Genomic DNA, 25,471 nt, shown 5'->3' with positions numbered 1-25,471 from the left:
CTGCAATATTTGTCAGGGAAGGGAAACATTCTGCGAATATCGAAGCATTGCATCAACAAGGTGTTTCTGAGAATATTGAAAAATTGTATCAACTGGGAGAATGGGAGAATGTTGAAACTTTTTGTATAAACAAGACTAGTAAAATTGCAACATAATAGCCAACGCGTAGGCGGCCCGCAAAATGTTTCCTCCCCGGCAAGCTTGTCTCTGTCTGATATTATTGTGTTGCCTACGCAGCATCTGGGGGCTTAATATATACAACAACAAAAAACAGCCCTACATCCACACTATAGCTAATTAACGCAGCAATATTTAATGACGTTTTGCCAGCAAGATTGATCTGTTAGAATGTCACATTTGAATTCGGGAAGATGGAAAAGCAAGACGAATAAGAGTGAGAGGTGGAAATGCATTATACCAGAGGCAGGTAAGCTACAGGTAAGGATGAAGGCAGACGATGATGACGTACGCCTACAGCAAGAAGTTAAAAAAAAAAAATTGCCCAACTAGGTAATCATTAATTATTTACATGATCTCAATTATCATTCTGCCACTGCATGACAATGCACATTTCTTATAGCCTACAATTGTTATTGTCTATGAAGCCAAAAACAAGACGTATTTTGGGGAAATGCTCTAAATGGCAAGTTGTTCAGTTGTTTATTTTCAAACCAATAAGGCTACATTCAAATAAAATTGCACTAGTCTACTGGGCTAAATAAATTAAAATAACAATTCGGCTTTATAGCTATCACAACCTACAGTACATTCGGGAAATAAGACCCCTTGACTTTTTCCACATTTTGTTATGTTACAGCCTTATTGTAAAATGTATTAAATAGTTGGTTGATTAAATGTCGGCTCCAAACTTCCATTTAAGAATTATGGAGACCACTATGTTACCTTCAATGTAGACATTTTTTTGTACCCTTCCCCAGATCTGTGTCTTGACACAATCCTGTCTCAGAGCTCTACAGACAGTTGCTTTGACCACCTTTCCAAATCATGTCCAATCAATTGAATTGACCACAGGTGGACTCCAATCAAGTTGTAGAAACATCTCAAGAATGATCAATGGGAACAGGATGGACCTGAGCTCAATTTCGAGTCTCGTAGCAAAAGGGTCTGAATACTTCTGTTTATTATTTGTAATACATTTGCAAACATTTATAAAAACCTGTTTTTGCTTTGTCATTATGGGGTATTGTGTGTAGATTGATGAGATAAAACATATATATTTTTAGAATAAGGCTGTAACTTAACATGTAGAGGAGTCTGAATACTTTCCGAATGCACTGTATATGTTAATAGCAATAAAATTGCATTTGGTTTCAAAGGGTCAACAAAAAGGAGTGCTCCTCACCTCCCAATATCCAATTAAATTAACAACACCTGCCTATCAGATTACAACAAGGCTTACAAGGTCAACAACAAAAAAAGTAGACTAAAATCATTTGGTTTTTTTGGCATGCTACAAGTGGCTATGTGAACCGCTAATACAGGACTGGTAAAGGCCCAATGCACTACTTTTGTGAAATTTTCCATAAAATGCATATTATTTTATTTTTTAAATTTAAAAAATATATATATTTTACAGAGGCAGCACCCTCAGCACCCCTACTTCCCGCGGCTATGCTTGAACCTGTCCTGCACAAGTTTTTGTTGCTGAAGCCCAAAGTTCTGATCAGTAGCCTATCCTGGTGCACAATGCATAGCACAGTCTCCCCTACTTCTTGGGCTACGTTGACAGGTTAGAGTATCCTATAGATCTTATCGCCATCTGGTAAAACGCATGAATTTGAACCTTTTGTTCCATATTGCTTTTTACTTTACAAGTTGAACCCTTTTTCAAAACTCTTAAAACGATCTCTCACATCCATGGTTAGCTAGAGTATGGATACTGTATGGAGTGATGTAGGCTAAAGCAGTCACATAATATTGTCTCATTGGTGCCCATCAGTTCCAGATGACACCACAATACGTATTTTTTGGTAAATTTGAGTTTTGAACTGAAAACAATCCTCAGTCACTTTACTGAGCTGGAGTTCATAGATTATTTATCATCCAGCCCTATAGGCTAATGGTCATAATACAATATGTAGGAGACTTTCATTGGGCAAAACCTATTCAATACCAGTTGCTGTCAGTGGATTAAGTTCAGCCCCTCTACTGAAATATTCAGAGATGTGAGAGGAGTAAACAGTGGTCTTAGAGCAGAGAGGGTGAGACACTAGGACGCTGTAAAGTCCATGGAGAATAAGAGCACCTCCTCCCAGCTGCCCACTGCACTAAGGCTAGGAGACAGTCACCACCGATAAATCTACGTAATCAATCATTTCAATGAGCATTTTTCTACTGCTGGCCATACTTTCCACCCCGGCCAACTGCTCTGCACCCCGCATAGAAACTTCATCCAGAGTGATCATGGGCCTCTTGGCTGCATCTCTGATCAGTCTTCTCCTTGTATGAGCTGAAAGTTTAGAGGGACGGCCAGGTCTTGGTAGATTTGCAGTGATACTCCTTCCATTTCAATATTATCGCTTGCACAGTGCTCCTTGGGATGTTTAAAGCTATCACAGTGCAGGTGCATTTATACGGAGACTTGATTACACACAGGTGGATTGTATTTATCATCATTAGTCATTTAGGTCAACATTGGATCATTCAGAGATCCTCACTGAACTTCTGGAGAGAGTTTGCTGCACTGAAAGTAAAGGGGCTGAAAAATTTTGCACGCCCAATTTTTCAGTTTTTGCTTTGTTAAAAAAGTTTGAAATATCCAATAAATGTCGTTCCACTTCATGATTGTGTCCCATTTGTTGTTGATTCTTCACAAAAAAATACAGTTTTATATCTTTATGTTTGAGGCCTGAAATGTGGCAAAAGGTTGCAAAGTTCAAGGGGGCCGAATACTTTCGCAAGGCACTGTATCAATGATGTCGCTCTTGCTGCTGGTGATACTCTGATCCACCTCTACGCAGACAACACCATTCTGCATGCCTTATGACTAACGAGACATGGTGTGATGAAAGAAACATACAGGAACTCAAATCTTTCTGTTCACCTGATTTAGAATTCCTCACAATCAAATGTAGACCGCATTATCTACCAAGAGAATTCTCTTCGATTATAATCACAGCCGTATATATCCCCCCCCAAGCAGACACATCGATGGCTCTGAACAAACTTTATTTGACTATTTGCAAACTGGAATCCATTTATCCGGAGGCTGCATTCATTGTTGCTGGGTATTTTAACAAGGCTAATCTGAAAACAAGACTCCCAAAATTTTATCAGCATATCGATTGCGCAACCAGGGGTGGAAAAACCTTGAATCATTGTTACTCTAACTTCCGCGACGCATATAAGGCCCTGCCCCGCCCTCCTTTCGGAAAAGCTGACCATGACTCCATTTTGTTGATCCCTGCCTACAGACAGAAACTAAAACAAGAGGCTCCCACGCTGAGGTCTGTCCAACGCTGGTCCGACCAAGCTGACTCCACACTCCAAGACTGCTTCCATCACGTGGACTGGGACATGTTTCGTATTGCGTCAGATAACAATATTAACGAATACGCTGATTCGGTGTGCAAGTTCATTAGAACGTGCGTTGAAGATGCCGTTCCCATAGCAACGATTAAAACATTCCCTAACCAGAAACCGTGGATTGATGGCAGCATTCGCGTGAAACTGAAAGCGCGAACCACTGCTTTTAATCAGGGCAAGGTGACTGGTAACATGACCGAATACAAACAGTGCAGCTATTCCCTCCGCAAGGCTATCAAACAAGCTAAGCGTCAGTACAGAGACAAAGTAGAATCTCAATTCAACGGCTCAGACACAAGAGGCATGTGGCAGGGTCTACAGTCAATCACGGACTACAAGAAGAAATCCAGCCCAGTCACGGACCAGGATGTCCTGCTCCCAGGCAGACTAAATCACTTTTTTGCCCGCTTTGAGGACAATACAGTGCCACTGACACGGCCTGCAACGAAAACATGCGGACTCTCCTTCACTGCAGCCGAGGTGAGTAAGACATTTAAACGTGTTAACCCTCGCAGACCAGCTGGCCGGTGTGTTTACGGACATATTCAATCAATCCCTATACCAGTCTGCTGTTCCCACATGCTTCAAGAGGGCCACCATTGTTCTTGTTCCCAAGAAAGCTAAGGTAACTGAGCTAAACGACTACCGCCCCGTAGCACTCATTTCCGTCATCATGAAGTGCTTTGAGAGACTAGTCAAGGACCATATCACCTCCACCCTACCTGACACCCTAGACCCACTCCAATTTGCTTACCGCCCAAATAGGTCCACAGACGATGCAATCTCAACCACACTGCACACTGCCCTAACCCATCTGGACAAGAGGAATACCTATGTGAGAATGCTGTTCATCGACTACAGCTCGGCATTCAACACCATAGTACCCTCCAAGCTCGTCATCAAGCTCGAGACCCTGGGTCTCGACCCCGCCCTGTGCAACTGGGTACTGGACTTCCTGACGGGCCGCCCCCAGGTGGTGAGGGTAGGCAACAACATCTCCACCCTGCTGATCCTCAACACTGGGGCCCCACAAGGGTGCGTTCTGAGCCCTCTCCTGTACTCCCTGTTCACCCACGACTGCGTGGCCATGCACGCCTCCAACTCAATCATCAAGTTGCGGACGACACAACAGTGGTAGGCTTGATTACCAACAACGACGAGACGGCCTACAGGGAGGAGGTGAGGGCCCTCGGAGTGTGGTGTCAGGAAAATAACCTCACACTCAACGTCAACAAAACTAAGGAGATGATTGTGGACTTCAGGAAACAGCAGAGGGAACACCCCCCTATCCACATCGATGGAACAGTAGTGGCGAGGGTAGCAAGTTTTAAGTTCCTCGGCATACACATCACAGACAAACTGAATTGGTCCACTCACACAGACAGCATCGTGAAGAAGGCGCAGCAGCGCCTCTTCAACCTCAGGAGGCTGAAGAAATTCGGTTTGTCACCAAAAGCACTCACAAACTTCTACAGATGCACAATCGAGAGCATCCTGGCGGGCTGTATCACCGCCTGGTACGGCAACTGCTCCGCCCACAACCGTAAGGCTCTCCAGAGGGTAGTGAGGTCTGCACAACGCATCACCGGGGGCAAACTACCTGCCCTCCAGGACACCTACACCACCCAATGTTACAGGAAGGCCATAAAGATCATCAAGGACATCAACCACCCGAGCCACTGCCTGTTCACCCCGCTATCATCCAGAAGGCGAGGTCACACCTACACCACCCGATGTTACAGGAAGGCCATAAAGATCATCAAGGACATCAACCACCCGAGCCACTGCCTGTTCACCCCGCTATCATCCAGAAGGCGAGGTCAGTACAGGTGCATCAAAGCTGGGACCGAGAGACTGAAAAACAGCTTCTATCTCAAGGCCATCAGACTGTTAAACAGCCACCACTAACATTGAGTGGCTGCTGCCAACACACTGACACTGACACTGACTCAACTCCAGCCACTTTAATAATGGGAATTGATAGGAAATGATGTAAATATATCACTAGCCACTTTAAACAATGCTACCTTATATAATGTTGCTTACCCTACATTATTCATCTCATATGCATACGTATATACTGTACTCTATATCATCGACTGCATCCTTATGTAATACATGTATCACTAGCCACTTTAACTATGCCACTTTGTTTACATACTCACCTCATGTATATACTGTACTCGATACCATCTACTGTATCCTGCCTATGCTGCTCTGTACCATCACTCATTCATATATCCTTATGTACATATTCTTTATCCCCTTACACTGTGTATAAGACAGTAGTTTTGGAATTGTTAGTTAGATTACTTGTTGGTTATTACTGCATTGTCGGAACTAGAAGCACAAGCATTTCGCTACACTCGCATTAACATCTGCTAACCATGTGTATGTGACAAATAAAATTTGATTTGATTTGCATACATCTGGCCCTTCTTTGGACACTGTGTTAACAAACCTCCAAACATGCTTCAATGCCATACAACACTCCTTCCGTGGCCTCCAACTGATTTTAAATGCTAGTAAACCTAAATGCATGCTCTTCAATTGATTGCTGCCCGCAACCGCCCGTCCGACTAGCATCACTACTCTGGACGGTTCTGACTTAGAATATGTAGACAACTACAAATACCTAGTTGTCTGGTTAGACTGTAAACTCTCCTTCCAGACACATTAAGCATCTCCAATCCAAAATTAAATTTAGAATCGGCTTCCTATTTCGCAACAAAGCCTCCTTCACTCATGCTGCCAAATATACCCTGGTAAAACTGATTATCCTACCGATCATTTACAAAATAGCCTCCAACACTCTACTCAGCAAATTGGATGTAGTCTATCACAGTGCCATCCGTTTTGTCACCAAAGCCCCATATACTACCCACCACTGCGACCTGTATGCTCTCGTTGGCTGGCCCTTGCTACATATTCGTCGCCAAACCCACTGGCTCCAGGTCATCTATAAGTCTTTGCTAGGTAAAGCCCCGCCTTACCTCAGATCACTGGTCACCATAGCAACACCCACCCGTAGCACGCACTACAAATATTTCACTGGTGATCCCCAAAGCCAACACCTCCTTTGCCCGCCTTTCCTTCCAGTTCTCTGCTGCCAATGACTGGAACAAATAGCAAAAATCACTGAAGCTGGAGACTATTATCTTCCTCTCTAACTTTAAGCATCAGCTATCAGAGCAGCTTACCAATCACTGTACCTGTACACAGCCCATCTGTAAATAGCTCACCCAACTACCTCATCCCTATACTGTTCTTTTTGGTTGTTGTTGCTCTTTTGCACCCCAGTATCTCTACTTGCACATCATCATCTGCACATCTATCACTCCAGTGTTAATGCTAAATTGTAATTATTTCACCTCTATGGCCTATTTATTGCCTTACCTCCCTAATCTTACTACTTTGCACACACTGTAGATATACTTTTTCTATTGTGTTATTAACTGTAAGTTTGTTTATCCCATGTGTAACTCTGTGTTGTTGTTGTTTTTGTCGCACTGCTTTGCTTTATCTTGGACAGGTCGCAGTTGTAAGTGAGAACTTGTTCTCAACTGGCCTACGTGGTTAAATAGTGGGCATCAAGATTAAATAATACAATTCATGACAGCACAGTCATTCAGGACATTCAGGATATATATATATATAGAGAGATCATATGTGAATGTGTTGGTGCCTAACTCTCGATTCATCCACGTGATAAAGCTAAAGCAGGCTGCTCTCAAATCAGCCAGGGCTCTTTGGGCTCATTACAAACTGTTGAGGTCACCCATAACTCAACACAGTGGGTTATCAACACTCAGTTGTCATGCACCTCTTAAATTTTGAGATTTTGGAAAAATATAGTGACATATTGTTTAGGCTTCACTGTAAGAGTAACAACACATTTTCACAGCTGTAACTGGACGAAAGTACCACAAATAGCCAAATGTGAATTCACCTCACTTCTTTTGAACCAGCCCAGAACAACAGAACGTTCTATATTTCCACTGAGATTAATTCTACATCACCCAGTTTGTGGACACTGACAACTTGCTGACCAACCTGCGGGTGCTGACGGAGATGATGGCAGAGAACTCAACGGTTGCGACGTCCATTCAGCGCCCTCTACTTCTGGTGTGGCATGACCCCCACAGGTACATCCTTCATTCATCTTCATTTATTTCACTCATTGGCACCATTTCTACACCTCCGCCTTTTTTATTGGCCCACTGCTGGCCCCCTTCTCGGGAAGACAACTTTATGGTTTGTTGCCATCCGAATGTTAATTCAATCTGAAGCATTGCACTTGTCTGTCTGGCTCTGTTAGTGTTATGATGAGTAAGGGTATTGTCAGAGGGCAGGAAAACAGATGGAGCCAATTTCATGATTTGCCTTCTGCCATCTTGCTTCACACCACCACTCCCTTGGCACTGTCCCTCAGTGTTATGTGACCGTATGGCTAGCTCTTCTGTCCTTTCCCAGTTTCATTTGAGTTTTGCTGGTTTGTTTGCCACTTCAGCGGGATTTGCATTCCGTTTTCTATCTATGACATCAATATTAAATTCAATTAGCGAGTGTTTTTTTTTAATGTAGACGTCAACAATGTTTGTAACGCATGATAATTTATACAATTAATGCTAATTAAATGTGTTTCCTTTTTGATTCATTGTATTACATCATGCTCTTTCATGTGTGCTCAATGCCCACCATTGTATTTGAAGACTTGAAATATGCAAATGACCAGGGAGGATATTTTTGAAGTTTTTTTTTTTCATTTCAAGGGCTACATAAAATGTCATAGTGGGGCCTGATTTGGCCTTTGGGCCACTTCTTAATGCTCAATTTAGTCTACTGCGTCTCTGCTTGCCCTCTCAGGCTTACTACAAGTGCACCCCAGAGTACATCCACATCAGAAACGGGAAGAACCATGGCTGCTTCGGTGTTCCCATGGTGCACTCTACCTTCCTGGTGGGCTTGAGGCAGGGCGCCGCCCGGGCGCTGGCCTTGCACCCGCCACACCACGATTACACCTTTCCCCTGGATGGCATCATGGTGTTCGCCTTCTCTGCGCGGCGGGTAGGTCAGACATGGAGTCGTAAGGAATTGTGTTTAAATGCACTGTTCATTACTGCATATTGAATGGGGGTCAGATCTGGGCTTAAATAGCATTTCTTCCTGCTTTCTTTCTGGTACAATACACACAACAGAATAGTCCCAAATGTGCAAACCCCACCTACAGTATCTGCCACTCCAGGCATACTCAATCAAACATGCAATACATGTAACGTGTATGTGTCTAATGTATTAGGTTATATTATGACCCGGTGATTCCGTGCAGATGTACATACAGTGCCTTGCGAAAGTATTCGGCCCCCTTGAACTTTGCAACCTTTTGCCACATTTCAGGCTTCAAACATAAAGATATAAAACTGTAGAAGAATCAACAACAAGTGGGACACAATCATGAAGTGGAACGACATTTATTGGGTATTTCAAACTTTTTTAACAAAGCAAAAACTGAAAAATTGGGCGTGCAAAATTATTCAGCCCCTTTACTTTCAGTGCAGCAAACTCTCTCCAGAAGTTCAGTGAGGATCTCTGAATGATCCAATGTTGACCTAAATTACTAATGATGATAAATACAATCCACCTGTGTGTAATCAAGACTCCGTATAAATGCACCTGCACTGTGATAGTCTCAGAGGTCCGTTAAAAGTGCAGAGAGCATCATGAAGAACAAGGAACACACCAGGCAGGTCCGAGATACTGTTGTGAAGAAGTTTAAAGCCAGATTTGGATACAAAAAGATTTCCCAAGCTTTAAACATCCCAAGGAGCACTGTGCAAGCGATAATATTGAAATGGAAGGAGTATCAGACCACTGCAAATCTACCAAGACCTGGCCGTCCCTCTAAACTTTCAGCTCATACAAGGAGAAGACTGATCAGAGATGCAGCCAAGAGGCCCATGATCACTCTGGATGAACCTCAGAGATCTACAGCTGAGGTGGGAGACTCTGTCCATAGGACAACAATCAGTTGTATATTGCACAAATCTGGCCTTTATGGAAGAGTGGCAAGAAGAAAGCCATTTCTTAAAGATATCCATAAAAAGTGTCGTTTAAAGTTTGCCACAAGCCACCTGGGAGACACACCAAACATGTGGAAGAAGGTGCTCTGGTCAGATGAAACCAAAATTGAACTTTTTGGCAACAATGCAAAACGTTATGTTTGGCGTAAAAGCAACACAGCTGAACACACCATCCCCACTGTCAAACATGGTGGTGGCAGCATCATGGTTTGGGCCTGCTTTTCTTCAGCAGGGACAGGGAAGATGGTTAAAATTGATGGGAAGATGGATGGAGCCAAATACAGGACCATTCTGGAAGAAAACCTGATGGAGTCTGCGAAAGACCTGAGACTGGGACGGAGATTTGTCTTCCAACAAGACAATGATCCAAAACATAAAGCAAAATCTACAATGGAATGGTTCAAAAATAAACATATCCAGGTGTTAGAATGGCCAAGCCAAAGTCCAGACCTGAATCCAATCGAGAATCTGTGGAAAGAACTGAAAACTGCTGTTCACAAATGTTCTCCATCCAACCTCACTGAGCTCGAGCTGTTTTGCAAGTAGGAATGGGAAAAAAATTCAGTCTCTCGATGTGCAAAACTGATAGAGACATACCCCAAGCGACTTACAGCTGTAATCGCAGCAAAAGGTGGCGCTACAAAGTATTAACTTAAGGGGGCTGAATAATTTTGCACGCCCAATTTTTCAGTTTTTGATTTGTTAAAAAAGTTTGAAATATCCAATAAATGTCGTTCCACTTCATGATTGTGTCCCACTTGTTGTTGATTCTTCACAAAAAAATACAGTTTTATATCTTTATGTTTGAAGCCTGAAATGTGGCAAAAGGTCGCAAAGTTCAAGGGGGCCGAATACTTTCGCAAAGCACTGTATGCAACAGAGAGTACTATGGGTATCTGCCACGGCCCCCGAAGTAACAGCAAGGTTAGGAGGAGGTGGAGAGATTTAGCCACACCATGACTGAGGCTCTGAGTGAGACGAATCCTGTCTTACATTTCTGCACAAATCTTGGAATGACATTAACGCATGATTTCCACAAACGTTCGAGCAAGGTCTGAGCATTCTGATTTAGTATAGGATATTCTCTCTCTCTCTCACACACACCCCCCTCACTATCTTTAAATATATCCCTCCACGCTTACCTTCTACATCCTTTCGTGCTTTCCCTACGCCTACAGACCAGTGCCTGTGAAGCTGTTACGACTCCCCTCACTTAACAGCCTTGTCAGAATGCCCACTCCTCCGTTATAGCTCACTAGCTATCTCTTTCTCTCCTTCATCACGCTCCCTCTCTTGAGAAAATCCCCGAAATGGTCATTAATGAGAGACTGAGGAATTCCTATGGAAATCATAGATGGCCAATGTCTTAACACAGTGTGATCTGCTTTTATTTAATAATAAGAGTCTAATACATATATTTTTCTTCAAATCAAATGTATTTCTCTAAAGCCATTTTTACATCAGCAGATGTCACAAAGTGCTTATACAGAAACCCAGCCTAAAACCCCAAACAGCAAGCAATGCAGATGTAGAAGCACGGTGGCTAGGGAAATCTCTCTAGAAAGGCAGGAGCCTAGCAAGAAACATAGAAAGGAACCAGGCTCTGAGGGGTGGCCAGTCCTCTTCTGGCTGTGCCGGGTAGTGATTATAAGAGTGCATGGCTATATTGTTCTTCATGATGTTCAAAAGTTCATATATGACCAGCAGGGTTGAATAATAATCAGAGTGGTTGTAGAGGGTGGAACAGGTCAGTACCTCAGGAGTAAATGTCAGTTGACATGTCATAGCCAAGCATTCAAAGGTTGATCATGAAGCATTACAAATACATGCACCATACACCTAAACCTGGAAAAGATTGGATTTGATGAGGTTCTGAGAATGCCCTTACAGTACATCCACTGTATACTGTGTCTTTAGTCATCCACTGTTATTCATTTCATACGAATCATGAGAAAGGGGATAAAGGATGGAACTGTCTATTCTCCCCACCTTCATTCTATATCTTTCGGATTCATCCGAAGCGGCGCTTTGTGCGGCGGGATCGAATGCTGAGCACCCTCTCCGTTCTGGGCATCCATATTACACTGACAGTGGTGGTGGATGGCAAGTACGACACCACAACCAAAAAGCACATTACGTAACGCCTGCACCTGTTACTTCAGAAGGGAATAAAATAAATTGCCTGCTATCCATACTGAATCCTCACTCCACTCCACTATTGCTCCAATTAGTGAAGCATGGATTCATAAAGACCGTGAAACTTCGATTTATTATCTATATCGTAATCTTCCTTTGATCTTTTCTTCAAACGTTTGTGCTACATTTTGTCTGATAAAGAACAGATGCCAATGCTGCACAGTTGCAAACCTGAAGTAAATCTAGACCTAAGCACCTGGGCTGGGTTTGAACATTTGGAATGATGTTTACTAATCTTTTATTTTCTTCTCTTTTGTTCAGAGCTCTGAACACCTCCCAGCTGCAGGCACTGGGCATAGACATGTTGCCTGAGTACAAAGACTCGTATTCGGGGGGGTGTCCTGACTCGGCTGCTTCCTCAGTCACTACAACATCTGGAAACAGGTGCAAATCTAGTCTATACATGCAAATCAATTCTATACACCTGCAAAACATTGCATACAAATCCTAATAAACATTGATAGCTGCTACTTTTATTGATTGTCTTAAGGATCTGTAACATTGCTCAAACTACTTTACTACAACTAGTTTGTTACTTGATAGATGGAAAGATACAGGATACAATACATGACCAAAGGTATGTGGACACCTGCTCGCCAAACATCTCATTACAAAATCATGAGCATTAATATGGAGTTGGTCCCCCCTTTGCTACTATAACAGCCTCCATTCTTTTGGGAATGCTTTCCACAAAATGTTGGAACATTGCTGCGGGAACTTGCTTCCATTCAGCCACAAGTGCATTGGTGAGGTCGGGCACTGATGTTGGGCAATTAGGCCTGGCTCACAGTCGGCCTTCCAATTCATCCCAAAGGTGTCCGATGGGGTTGAGGTCGGGGCTCTGTTTCAGGCCAGTCAACTTCTTCCACACTAATCTCGACAAACCATTTCTGTATGGACCTCACTTTGTGCACGGGGGCATTGTCACACTGAAACAGGAAAGGGCCTTCCCCAACCTGTTGTCACAAAGTTGGAAGCACAGAATCGTCTAGAGTGTAATTGTATGCTGTAGCATTAAGATTTTCCTTTACTGGAACTAAGGGGCCCGAACTATGAAAAACAGCCCCAGACCATTATTCCTCCTTCACCAAACTTTACAGTTGGCACTATGCATTAGGGGAGGTAGTGTTCTCCTGCCATCTGACAAATTCAGATTCGTGAAGCGTGATTAATCACTCCAGAGAACACGTTTCCACCAGCAGACGCTTGGCATTGTGCATGGTTATCTTAGGCTTGTGGCGGCTGCTCGGCCATGGAAACCCATTTCATGAAGCTCCCAACAAACAGTTATTGTACTGACGTTGCTTCCAGAAGCAGTTTGAAATTCGGTAGTGAGTGTTGCAACCGAGGACAGACAATTTTTACGCGCCACGCACTTCAGCACTCAGTGGTCCCGTTCTGAGGTCTACCACTTCGTGGCTGAGCCGTTGTTTCTCCATGACGCTTCCACTTCACAATAACAGCACTTACAGTTGACTGGGGCAGCTCTAGCAGGGCAGAAGTTTGATGAACTGACTTGTTGGAAAGGTGGGATCCTATGACTGTGCAACGTTGAAAGTCACTTAGCTCTTCAGTAAGGCCATTCTACTGTCAATGTTTGCCTATGGAGACCGCATAACTGTGTGCTTGATTTTATACACCTGTCAGCAACGGGTGTGGCTGAAATAGCCGAATCCACTCATTTGAAGGGGTGTCCACATACGTTTGTATATATAGTGTAGAAGGCGATGTAAATTGTTTTAATGTATAAAGCATTTGGACATTCGAACCCTGGGTCAGTGGCCTTCCTGTGGTGAATGTCACCCTCTAGATGTTGAAACAGGGACTGCAGCATATGCTGGTGCTGGAGTACGATGTTCGGACCAAGCAGCGGTTTCGCAGCAGACTGGTGACCATCATGGAGAATGTGGACCAAGAGGGACTGGATTGGGATCTGATGTGAGGGCTGATTGGCTGCACACACACATGCGAACACACCCAGATAGACAGACAGCGCAGCTCAATAGTCTAAAATGGCTTATTTTTCTAGGAATACTTAATAAAACAAATGGAACAAGGTTGAAGCGTCTCCCTCAGCTACAGAGCATTCGGAAAGTATTCTGACCCCTTCCCTTTTTCCACATTTTGTAATGTTACAGCCTTATTCTAAAATGTATTCAATTACAATTGTTTTCTCGTCAATCTACACACAATACCCCATGATGACAAAGCAAAAAAACATTTTTTTGTTGTTGAAATTGTTGCAAATTTATACAAAATAAAGAACGTAAATATCTCAATAACATAAGTATTCAGACCCTTTACTCAGTACTTTGTTAAAGCACCTTTGGCAACGTTTACAGCCTCGATCCTACTTGGGTATGACCCCACAAGCTTGGCACATCTGTATTTGGCGAGTTTCTCCCATTCTTCTCTTCAGATCCTCTCAAGCTTTGTCAGTTGGATGGGTTGCGTCGCTGCATAGCTATTTTCAGGTCTCTCCAGAGATGTTCGATCGGGTTCAAGTCCGGGCTCTGGCTGGGCCACTCAGGGACATTCAGAGGAGTCTGAATACTTTCCGAATGCACTGTATGTGGGGCATAAGCGGCTAGGGGTGAAGCAGCCAAAGCGCTGGGTGGAGGGGGTCTGTAACCCGGTACACCCTGTTTACTCCCACTGGACTTGGTCTATACCCTCTCCCTGCAGAGAGGCAAGAGCCTCCTGGGGGGCCCTTTGCAAGATGCTGCCTGTGGATGAATACCTGCCTTTCATGTTCAATAAGCACCCAAGATGAGTTCCAGTGGTTGGACAAAGTATATTTTCATACAGGCTTTTTTAACTGCAGTGTTCACTCTTTTTCACACTATCTTTCTCCAGCAAGCACCTTATTTAGCAAGTAGATGCTTGTTGAGTGATATTTGCCCGTGTAAACCCTGTGTTTGCTGATCTTAAAGGAAAACTTCACTCAACAACTATCTTTTGGCATTTTGTCATTAGTCTACTGTTGCTACTGTCCCAAAATGTATTGCATGTCAGTAGTCAAGATATTGGACTATCAAGATGCAAAGTGTCACCTGCCACATCATCATGGTGATGCGTTTTGTGACTGTATCAACAATGGACGAATTATATAAATACCAAGTAGTTTGAGTGGATTTTTCCTTTAAGAGACCAGATAGTGACCAAAACGGTGCTAACAATATGGTGATGGTTCCAGTTGATTGTTTCCTTGCTCCACAAGGGGAAGGGGTTGTTTTCAGACCGGGCACGTCTGAAAACGACTGTCCTTGCCCTCAGAGAGGAGTAGAGGGACGTCCTATGCCCCCCGGGCGTCGCCAAAAGAAGGAGGCATGCCTCCACCCTTGCCCGCCAGCATACACAGAGATTAACTCTATCCATCAGCCAGCTCTCTCTCTCTCTCTCGAACCATCTGGTTTCACAGCGCCTCAAAATGGAACTTGAATGGGAGTCTAATGGCAGGAGCTGCAAAAACAGCCGCCGGTTTTACCGTTTTTTCCCTGATTGCTTAGGGACTATCTTTGAAACTGCAGGCATTTTTTTCAAAACTCGACACACTAACCAGAACACCTTACACCAAACCAGCAAAACATGATACAAGCAAACAATTCTTGCAAAACTCTTCAAACTCTTTTAGAAAATTGTGTTTTTGCCTCAATACAGTACACACAAATCATCATTTGTATAAGCACACGAAGCATCAACTAGGCACTGATAGCTTAAATGGAAAACACTTGTGGCGTTTGCTTTTTCTGTGTGCAGGGCACGGCAGTTTGCAATAAAGGTTTGTCATACATGTAGTAAACACACATACACACAGGTATCCAGATGTGTAAAGTATGGATGTGTATTCTGAACATAACACACTATCAATACAAATAAGGGACAAAAGTATATATTTTTTCTCTCTCCAAATGTTCCAACACTCCTCAAGCAACAAAAGCGCAGTAAGAAGAAAACAAAAACATTTGTGCTAGAAAGAAAAAAAATATTATATATATATTTTTTTGCCTTTGTGGGTCTGACCGTAAGACTTCATCCACATCACATGCGATGTTGTCTTGAGCTAGGCAGCGTGAAAAGTATCGCCTGGAGTGTCGTGCAGTGTTGTATGGGCCTAGGATCGCATGATGGTGAAGGACGCCGTTTTGACATTGTTATGTTGCCACCACGTTGTCCCGGGGACGTTGATGATGACACGGTGTCCGATGATATTTCTGTGGCAGCCCCTTGTTATTTGCAAGGTTGAAACCTGCCTCGTCCACATATATTAGCTCATCATGCACTGCAATCTGCTTCTAGCTCCACGACTCTCTGAAAGAGACGAGACAAAACAATGTAGCACAGTACGGAAAGACAGGGATCAGTCAATATGATGTAGCATCACACACTTCTAGATCCAGTACATATTCATATCTCAGTTGATTTACACAGTCTGAGTTTCTTTCGAAAGGGAATCGGTACAGCTGCTTCATCCTAATTCTATTGTGTTTCAGTAGACGAGACAGTGCAGAGACTCACTCTGTTGACGTTTTGGAATATGGTGTTATCTGCCATTATGTGGTCCTGCACTTCTCTGAGTCTGATGCGGTTATTTGCAATGACCATATTTACAATGTGGGTCTCCTGCTCTGAACAGTCGACCTCTTCCACCAGATACTGGTTTTCTTGCACTTCTGTAAAAACATTTGAATGGTTTCAGTGATAGATCCTTCTCATTATGAAAGTACAGTACATATTAATGTACCAGTAAGACTACAGCACTTAGTTACTTACCGGTTTTCATTTCTAAATATCCTGATAATACCTGCAACAGTATAGCGGCTCAGATTTGGTTGAACCCGTTGCCCAGCCTCCCTCATGCTCATCCAATGGTTGACAACATGGTCAACCACAGTCACTCTGATTTCATCCGTTTTTGTGTTCCTGACTCCCCTTCCTCTTCCCCGTCCTACTTCACCTCTTCCTTCTCCTCCTCTTACTTCTTCACCTCCTCGTCCTCCTCTAGTTCTCCCCCCTCTTACTCTCTGTCTAATATTGGCCTCCATTGTTGTCCCAAACAAATGTTTACCTGTGGCCTATTTAGTGCTCAAGCTCTGATTTGTAAGTGAACTCATGATCTAAAAGGGTTTTCCCGTGTCAATGATGGAAAGGCAATTGGCGAAATAGTGTAGCAATGTAGAGACCAATGTTTACAGTTTTGCTAGAGGTATGTTATTAAATTGCAAACTGAGTGTAAAGCAGTGAGTTGAGTTTACGGCTTTGAAAAACGTGTGTTCTAAATCTACAAAGCAGAGAACGTGCATTCAGTTTGGCACACTTGGTTATTGCTTTGGCTACAAGTGTTAATGGTTTCAGAGAACGTGCATTCAGTTTGGCACACTTGGTTATTGCTTTGGCTACAAGTGTTATTTGTGAATTTGGAAAAGCTGAAAGTAGGCTTACGCATCTTAGAAATTGTTTTCACAAATAAACATTTATATGCCCGAACTCAGAATCAATTGGGCTTCCCCAAAATAATATTATTGTGAAGTCACATCTAATGCAACTATTGCAGGCTCGATCCCTCTCCGTTGCCACTAGCTTCCACAGCCACAAAAGTCAAAATTGGCTCTGTCAAAAGTTCCAAACAGTCACACATTGTTACCAGGCTCTATGCCCCCACAATCTGAGCCAGGGGCCAAGGTTAAGGTCACAAACAATCATCCCAAAATGTATTGTGTAACTCATTGAAGTTACTTATAGATGGTGCTGAGCAATTAGTGCTTTTTGAGGTTGGTTCGATTATTTAAAAAAGAATTACGATTTTTCGATCATTTAAAAAAAAAACATCAAATGCATCATGCATCACATAATAAAAATAATTCGTAAAAGTCCCATGATTGCTGATCACTTTTTAACCATCAGTTATTCACATGACTTTAATAACATATTTCAGTTGTGTATATTACACTTGTTTTATTTGATGACTTATTTAATTCCAAGTCATCTCATCTCAAAATCACTACTTTAGCAGTTCTTCGAAGTAAATAAGGCATATTTTTATGACTGCTGAATACCAATATCTTACGAAGCAACTGCTCTCTATGTATCTCCTCAACACAGACTGGACATATAGCCGCGCAGTGAATTATGGTCAATGATCACATTTGCTGTGCTAAACTATGTACAACATTGGCCTGTTGGAAACTACAACTCCCTACTACATTGCACAGTACAGGCATGATTTGATTTCTTTCTAGAGAAACTGCAGTGCAATGTGCGCATTGAGCTCACAGAAACAAACAAAGAAATACTAATAATTGAACCAATGTTCATGAATTAGTTGTTTAAAAAGCGAAAAATAACAGACATTCGGTTAATCGCTCGGCACTACTTATAGATGATTTGGACAAAGCGTAAACAATACTAATATAGGAACCATTGATTTGCATTGTGCCACAGATGCAAATAAATTAGCAGTGGCCAGGTAAACAACCAAAGCATGCATTCCTTTCATATCATACTTCGTCTATAGACTGCTTACAGGGTAAGAAACCCAATGCAATATTGTCATTCGAATTATCCATTTCAAAAAGGGATTGATCAAATGTTCCTTACTTTAAATGCCATCTCAGACAACCTTCCCTTTAATGTTAACAATATTGACAATGAACTGTATGTCAAGTATAACTGAACATTTAAATACAGTTTCAAGTTAATAGCATCTGTTAAGTCACCTATTAAGAAGAACATGACCCACACAACCAAAACATGCAACTTAAGGTTTGTATTTATTATTTTAAAAAAGCACTGGCAGTTTTGTATCAAGCAAACAATGGAACCAAATTATTAGCATTGTTCCATATCACCAAAAATAATGAGCTATATAAAAAAAAAAAAAAGAATGAAACCACACAAATGATAAGTCATAATAAATTAATCAGCGAAATAATAGAAACACAAGCTTAGACTTGGGTGTTGCACAGGAAATATGGAAGTTCCAGCGCTCAATTCTTAAGACACCTGAGAGTATAAATATCAGAGAGCATGTCGCAGCTGTATTCAATTATTTCCACAGTTCCTCGTAAAACAAAGCTGTAATAAAGCTGTTTCTTAAATAATTAATTATTCATGTAAAAATGTAGCTTTAAAAAAATCTAAAAACATTGGTTTTGTATGCACAATACAGCTGTGCCTATTTTTATTTATTTATTAGTGTATGGTGAGAAACAATAGGCATTGTTTGCCCTAGGTGTTCAGTGAAGTGAATTAAATAGTTAAGAGATATGATTGTGTCCCCCCCCAAAGCCAGTTTAAGTGGTTTGTCAAATCTCTATTGATTAAATTGTTAACTTTATCTGAAGGATTACCTACACAAAGGACTTCATAACCCATACATTAAGCAGTTAATGAGTATTTCATAAATCCCTATGTTAAACGGAAAATAGGGACATAACTGAGATGTCAATTTGCGGTCGTTGACATTAGAGCTTATGAAATGTATGGGTTATGAAGTTCTTATGTAGGTTACAGAATTCATCTATTGATACATCTAACGCAGTAGGTCCAAATTGAAATCTTCAATATTGTGCAGGGTAGTGATACACAACAGCACATTTGTATAAGACGCATGCCAAAACTGATGATCAGCACTACTGAACACCCTGGGGTAAGTAAAAAATACTATGAAAAAAAAAAAAAGTGTTAAGCACAATCAAAACTCTGTACACACAGCATACATAAGAAGATAGACAAGACAAACTAAAGAGACGTTTTCTCTGGCGGAGTGTAGTTTTCAATTGAAGAACAGAAGAAGTTCAAACCGAAGGTTCGATTGGCTTTAGAAGCATTTTGATCCAACTACTTTCCAAGGGAAGATAAATATTACACAAAACAAATTGTGAGGTAAATTATTGTTACTCTTATGTGAAATGATCATTTTGACGAGGCAGACTTGCTTAGTCACCATGTCCGAAAATGACGAGATCCATGGAGACATTCACAATTCATTCAAAAACATAGAAGTATCTTCTAAGTAATATTGTGCCTTTGAAGTTATATAGTCCATGTGTGTTTGAGATAACTGCCAGCAGTTACCATCAGCTGTCAGAGATTGTAATAACTTGTGAAAACGTGTACAAATGGCAAAAGCGTTCCAACATAAAAAGTTGAATACATCCCACTACAATGGAATGAACAGTGATCAAATAACGCAGCAAAAAATGAACAATTAAAGTCAGTCTGTCAGTGGAGACATGAGAGAAGGAAGACATCGGAGGGACTCGACGAGGAGGTGCCTTAGTCATGCAATTTCAATCTTTCTGTGGAGGAAATGGCCGTTTTTAAACAAGGCTCTGAGAGCACAGGGAACAGTGTTATCGTGTCTGAGAAAAGCCAGATATTATGATGAGAGAGGACCGGAATGACCAGTAAAACAAACAAAAATACACGTCATAAACCCCCAATCCATCCTTTATAGCACTTCCTAAAGCACTTGGACAAATGTGGCTTACTAACCATTGGTTATAATAAATATAATGAGATAACTTGTATCTTTATCAAATTCCACAGTGTTCAATTGTAGAAGCATATTAACACAGTGAATACCTATCACACAAATTAGCCAAGTAGCGTTCAAAATACCTGTAAGAAAAAGTGTCATATTGCATATGTATTTGTGATGAGTAAACCTGTAGAATTGATTCAAACTGTAAACATGGTTAAAAAAAAGAAAAAAGTATGAAATTGTTTAAGGCTTTCTGAGTTTCCTGAAGTGTTGTTCACTGAGACAAAGTAAGAATGTCCATTTGCTGGACAGACAGTGGAAATAGTAGAAAGTGTCTTCTCTTTCTCTAACAAAAAAGGAAATAAGAGACAGACACACGCTCTCTTACACACACACACACACACTCACAAGCAGCGCTATCCTATCCAAGCGTATACTCCGTCACCCCTAATATAAGGACTACAATTCATCACAAGCATTACTTCCTCTAATAGAATTCAAGGATATTCTCTACAATAGAAGCTTAAAGCACTTGCATCAGTATCAGACATAATACGATGTGTATCATGTGTCAACGTTTCATGGATGGCGAAAACAAAAACAAACAGTTGATCTAGAATTAATAAGGATGGCCTGCAAACTGCTAGTCTTGAGCGGTTTAAACCATTCATCATCATTACTATGAAAGTGAAGCTGGCCTGCAATTTAAAATGATAATAATGCAGTAAATACAATATTGCAAAAAAAATTTAAAAATGACATACCTAAAGCCAACTAAACTTATTTGAACGACAAAAACTCATACGACAAAAAACACATGGAATGTGCAACCTCTAAAACTGTGGCTGTGGGATCAGCAACGCGGCTCCCCTTCTACGCGACCTCTACCTTGCTACGCCTCTAGCTAAATATCACTAAAATGGCGCTAACAAAAGAAGAAAACGGGCACAGTAAAAAAAAACGTGTAGCGCCATCTCTTTAAAATAAACTGAGAAAGGAGGAAAACATTTGGCTGCTGCGTGCGGAGACTGAGGACTGAAGACATTGAGAATTCCCTGCATGCGTGAGTGCTTTTCGGGGAAAGGGTTGGAGAGAATTGAGGTTGTGTTGAGCATTGAGAGTAGTGTCGTCTTCGTCCACCGAGGGCGGGTGGTGGTGAATGCAACCCCATCCAGGTCCTGTTTGTGGTGAGTGGTGGACAGGCTGGGGCCTGGCTCGTGGATCTGATTGCCCTGTGACCCTTGCTGATCCCAGCCCTAGATGTGGGAGTGAACCCCCTGACCCCTCCGCACTACTGGCCCATGGCGGGGCTGGACACCCCCTGGCTCCCGGAGGACGAGCTCTTACGGCCCAGCATGGACGGCTGGAAGTCGGGGTGGCGGCGGGCGTGCTTGATGAGATGGTCGCTTCGCATGAAGCGCTTGTCGCACAGTGGGCACAGGAAGCGCTTCTCGCCCGTGTGGGTGCGCATGTGGCGAGCCAGCTCGTCAGAGCGGGCAAATTTCTTCTCACAGTCGGACCAGGTGCAGGGAAAGGGTCGTTCACCTGGTGAAGGAAGACAGAAAGAGTCTAGGTCTACACCAAACTTTTGAATTCAAATACTGAGTCCAGTCAGACTGGGGGTCAAGCATTGCCCTGCTTGTGCCAATCACTAACACAAGCCATTAAGGTAGAAACACATATAGAGGTTGGTAGTAAGGTCAATTCTTGGGAGACCCTTATATACCCATCAATTTAGGTTTAAAAAAGTTCACAATATTATCAGCACCCTTTTTTAATGCAAGGAAATCAACCTATTTTGAAAAGAAAAACTTTAATCTATCGGGTCATGGTTCATATGGGTAGTGAAGAGTGACATTTAGAAAAGTGAATGCAAAATGTAGACCGCAATAGATATTGACACTCATATGGTAGGCTACCTCCAACATATGGTGGGCGGCCATAGAAGAGGCCTCCCTCAACACCTCCACATGTCTCCTAGGAACGGCTCTAACTGGGTTCAGAAATGTGAAACCTTCAAAAGGGCTGCCTTGTTTCGAAAGTGATTAACTTGACACAAAGTTGTGAAATACCTTTGAATTATCCACATTAAAAGTGTGAAAATGTTCATTTAAAGCAGGCATTCCCAAACTACCATTTTCCACAAATGGGTAATACCCAGGCTAATAACCTATAGTAAAATGGTTTGAGGGGTGAGGACACTTTTTACGTTGACTATTAACGTTAGTTAAAATGATAACCCCAAGGTGAAGTCTGTAAGGCTATTTCGTGGCCCTAGAACAGTGCCGTAATCGAGTAATAGGAGTCAAACGAGGGGGTGCCAGGGGCTATATTCAAGACCGCAAAGAAGACCAGCGTTTCGCAACACGCCCAACTCGGTCTGTGCTAGGCGGGATCCCTACCCCTCAACCCACTCCCGTTTTGTGGGCGTTCCCTGACGACTTGTTCTTTTCAATACGATTTCCTCTTCTAATCCATCTGCGCCTGTTATTTCACTGACCCTGAACCTCAAGACCGTGCGGACACCTGATGCATGTACACAAAGTAACAGCGCTAAGCATACAACTTTGACGTGAAAAACGATGACAGACGTGGGTGGTTTCCAACAAAGAAAACGGCGTTTTTCTACAAAGACCTGACTCTCACCTAAATGGCCACATTGACGCGAGGTGGGATTAAACGATTTGGCAGCTCGAGCTAAAAGAACCACGGTGCCTGCGCAAACGCCCCCGAACGCTACGTTTCTCTCTCTCTCTCTCGAACTCACTCGTCGTATGCAAATCTAGCCTAGATGTAACATGTTCGTCACTAGTCACTATGCTTTTTCGTCCAGCCCCATTCTTTTGTTCGTATACTTCTTTGTTATGAGCCCTCTGGTTGGGGAGTTTTTCCCTCTTTCGGGGAGTATTGTACAAACTCGCGGGTAAACGACAACCACCCCAATGTACAGTAACGAAAAACACCTTCAGGGGGAAAAATGTGATATACATGTAGAGAGGAGAGTGACACTAAAAGGAGGAGTGTTTAGTGAGTATGGCCAAACTAGAAGTTCTGGAACAACTTGGATGGTAAAGGGTTGTTTGTTCAGATTACATGCCCAAAACATTTGTATTTTTTTTTTTACAGTTAGCGCTAGCTACACAATTGTACCTGTATGGGTTCTGATATGGGCTTTCAGATGAGACGATTTCCCATAAACTCTGTCACAGCCGTCGAAAGTGCACTGGTGTCGTTTTACTGGGGACCGAGGCGCTCCTCCTCCCCACTGTTGCTGAGTGGCATTGTACTGTCCAGGAATTGGAGTAGCAGAGGGGGTCATGGTAGGGGTAGTTGAGTCAGACAACGTGGTGTAGCCGCTCTCCCCACACGAGGAGTTGCTGCTTTCCGAGTAGGCCGACATGGGCCGGAACTTACTGTGGAGGTCCGTGAGGATCCCGGCCACCTTCATCATGTTGGCCCCCTCGAGTCTCATTGTCTCGCGCACCTCCCTGTCCTCGTTCGACCCTTCAGGCTCCCCAGGAAGAAGGGCCTGGGGAGGGGGCTGGGCTGCAACTGGGGTGGGTCGGTGTAAGACGGGACCGCTAGATATCGACACCAGACATTCGGCGGCGAAGTAATCGGAATAGTCCATCATCGACATAATGTTTTACCGTTGACTTTAGCAAGTCCTTTATCTTGTAAAATTCCGTCTTGTTTTCGAAGCGGACGAGCCAGAGATGTCGACCTCGTTTTTAGCAGACTAACTCGTTGGACCGACCTTTCTAGCTATCCCTATACCGTCAAAGTCTGATAAGTATCTTCGAAAACATCCAATTCTATAAAACAAAATAAGAATATATACTGCCCAAACTTGCCCGTGCCTTCAGCCCACATGCGTGCTTTACATCGTCCGACGGTTCATTGTGTCTGCCTCTGGAAAGCCGGTCAAACCTACGCCCCCCTGTACAGAGCACCACGCACAAACTTACGTTACGGACTGACGTGAACGGCGGGCGTGGTTGAAGCAAACGACCGATACAAACAGCGTGGAGTGGTGGCTGAGTTGATGGGGAAGCCATAGCCAGTGGCGGACTGGAACATGAATTCGGCTCTGGCATTTTATCCACACCAGCCCACATCATTGGGCACACCGCCAACTCACCCCCACCATCAGATGTACATTATAAAATCCAACATAATGATTTAGGCTTTATTGCAAATTAGGGCTTGTCATATTCCCCTGAATCATCAAATCAAATCAAATCAAATCAAATTTTATTTGTCACATACACATGGTTAGCAGATGTTAATGCGAGTGTAGCGAAATGCTTGTGCTTCTAGTTCCGACAATGCAGTAATAACAAGTAATCTAACTAACAATTCCAAAACTACTGTCTTGTACACAGTGTAAGGGGATAAAGAATATGTACATAAGGATATATGAACGAGTGATGGTACAGAGCAGCATAGGCAAGATACAGTAGATGGTATCGGGTACAGTATGTACAAATGAGATGAGTATGTAAACAAAGTGGCATAGTATAGTATAAAGTGGCTAGTGATACATGTATTACATAAGGATACCGTCGATGATATAGAGTACAGTATATACGTATGCATATGAGATGAATAATGTAGGGTAAGTAACATTTATATAAGGTAGCATTGTTTAAAGTGGCTAGTGATATATTTACATCATTTCCCATCAATTCCCATTATTAAAGTGGCTGGAGTTGAGTCAGTGTCAGTGTGTTGGCAGCAGCCACTCAGTGTTAGTGGTGGCTGTTTAACAGTCTGATGGCCTTGAGATAGAAGCTGTTTTTCAGTCTCTCGGTCCCAGCTTTGATGCACCTGTACTGACCTCGCCTTCTGGATGATAGCGGGGTGAACAGGCAGTGGCTCGGGTGGTTGATGTCCTTGATGATCTTTATGGCCTTCCTGTGACATCGGGTGGTGTAGGTGTCCTGGAGGGCAGGTAGTTTGCCCCCGGTGATGCGTTGTGCAGACCTCACTACCCTCTGGAGAGCCTTACGGTTGAGGGCGGTGCAGTTGCCATACCAGGCGGTGATACAGCCCGCCAGGATGCTCTCGATTGTGCATCTGTAGAAGTTTGTGAGTGCTTTTGGTGACAAGCCGAATTTCTTCAGCCTCCTGAGGTTGAAGAGGCGCTGCTGCGCCTTCTTCA

The 25,471-nt window shown here is 42.8% G+C and overlaps 1 protein-coding gene and 1 pseudogene across 1 annotated transcript; one reads left to right on the top strand and one right to left on the bottom strand.

Moving 5' to 3' along the window:
• Positions 1-444: 444 nt before the first annotated feature.
• Positions 445-14,595, top strand: LOC110530932 (annotated as a pseudogene).
• Positions 14,596-18,573: 3,978 nt separating this feature from the next.
• Positions 18,574-24,269, bottom strand: zgc:153115 (uncharacterized protein LOC768186 homolog). The gene is made up of 2 exons (XM_021612851.2): positions 23,458-24,269; positions 18,574-21,852 (listed from the first exon to the last, which is right to left on the bottom strand). Exons 1-2 carry the CDS (start codon positions 23,945-23,947, stop codon positions 21,599-21,601), a joined length of 744 nt encoding a protein of 247 aa, XP_021468526.1. The 5' UTR covers positions 23,948-24,269; the 3' UTR covers positions 18,574-21,598.
• Between the last annotated feature and the right edge of the window lie 1,202 nt (positions 24,270-25,471).

The sequence above is a fragment of the Oncorhynchus mykiss genome, chromosome 8, assembly GCF_013265735.2.
Source record: "Oncorhynchus mykiss isolate Arlee chromosome 8, USDA_OmykA_1.1, whole genome shotgun sequence".
NCBI classification, from domain to species: Eukaryota; Metazoa; Chordata; class Actinopteri; order Salmoniformes; family Salmonidae; genus Oncorhynchus; species Oncorhynchus mykiss.
This window is presented reverse-complemented; position numbering and strand designations above follow the sequence as displayed.

Coding starts and splice junctions, on each gene's coding strand:
- zgc:153115 (XM_021612851.2), bottom strand. CDS start 23,947: ATGTCGATGATGGACTATTCCGATTACTTCGCCGCCGAATGTCTGGTG. Junction 21,853..23,457: donor CCATATCAGAACCCATACAG/GTACAATTGTGT, acceptor TTCCTTCACCAG/GTGAACGACCCTTTCCCTGC.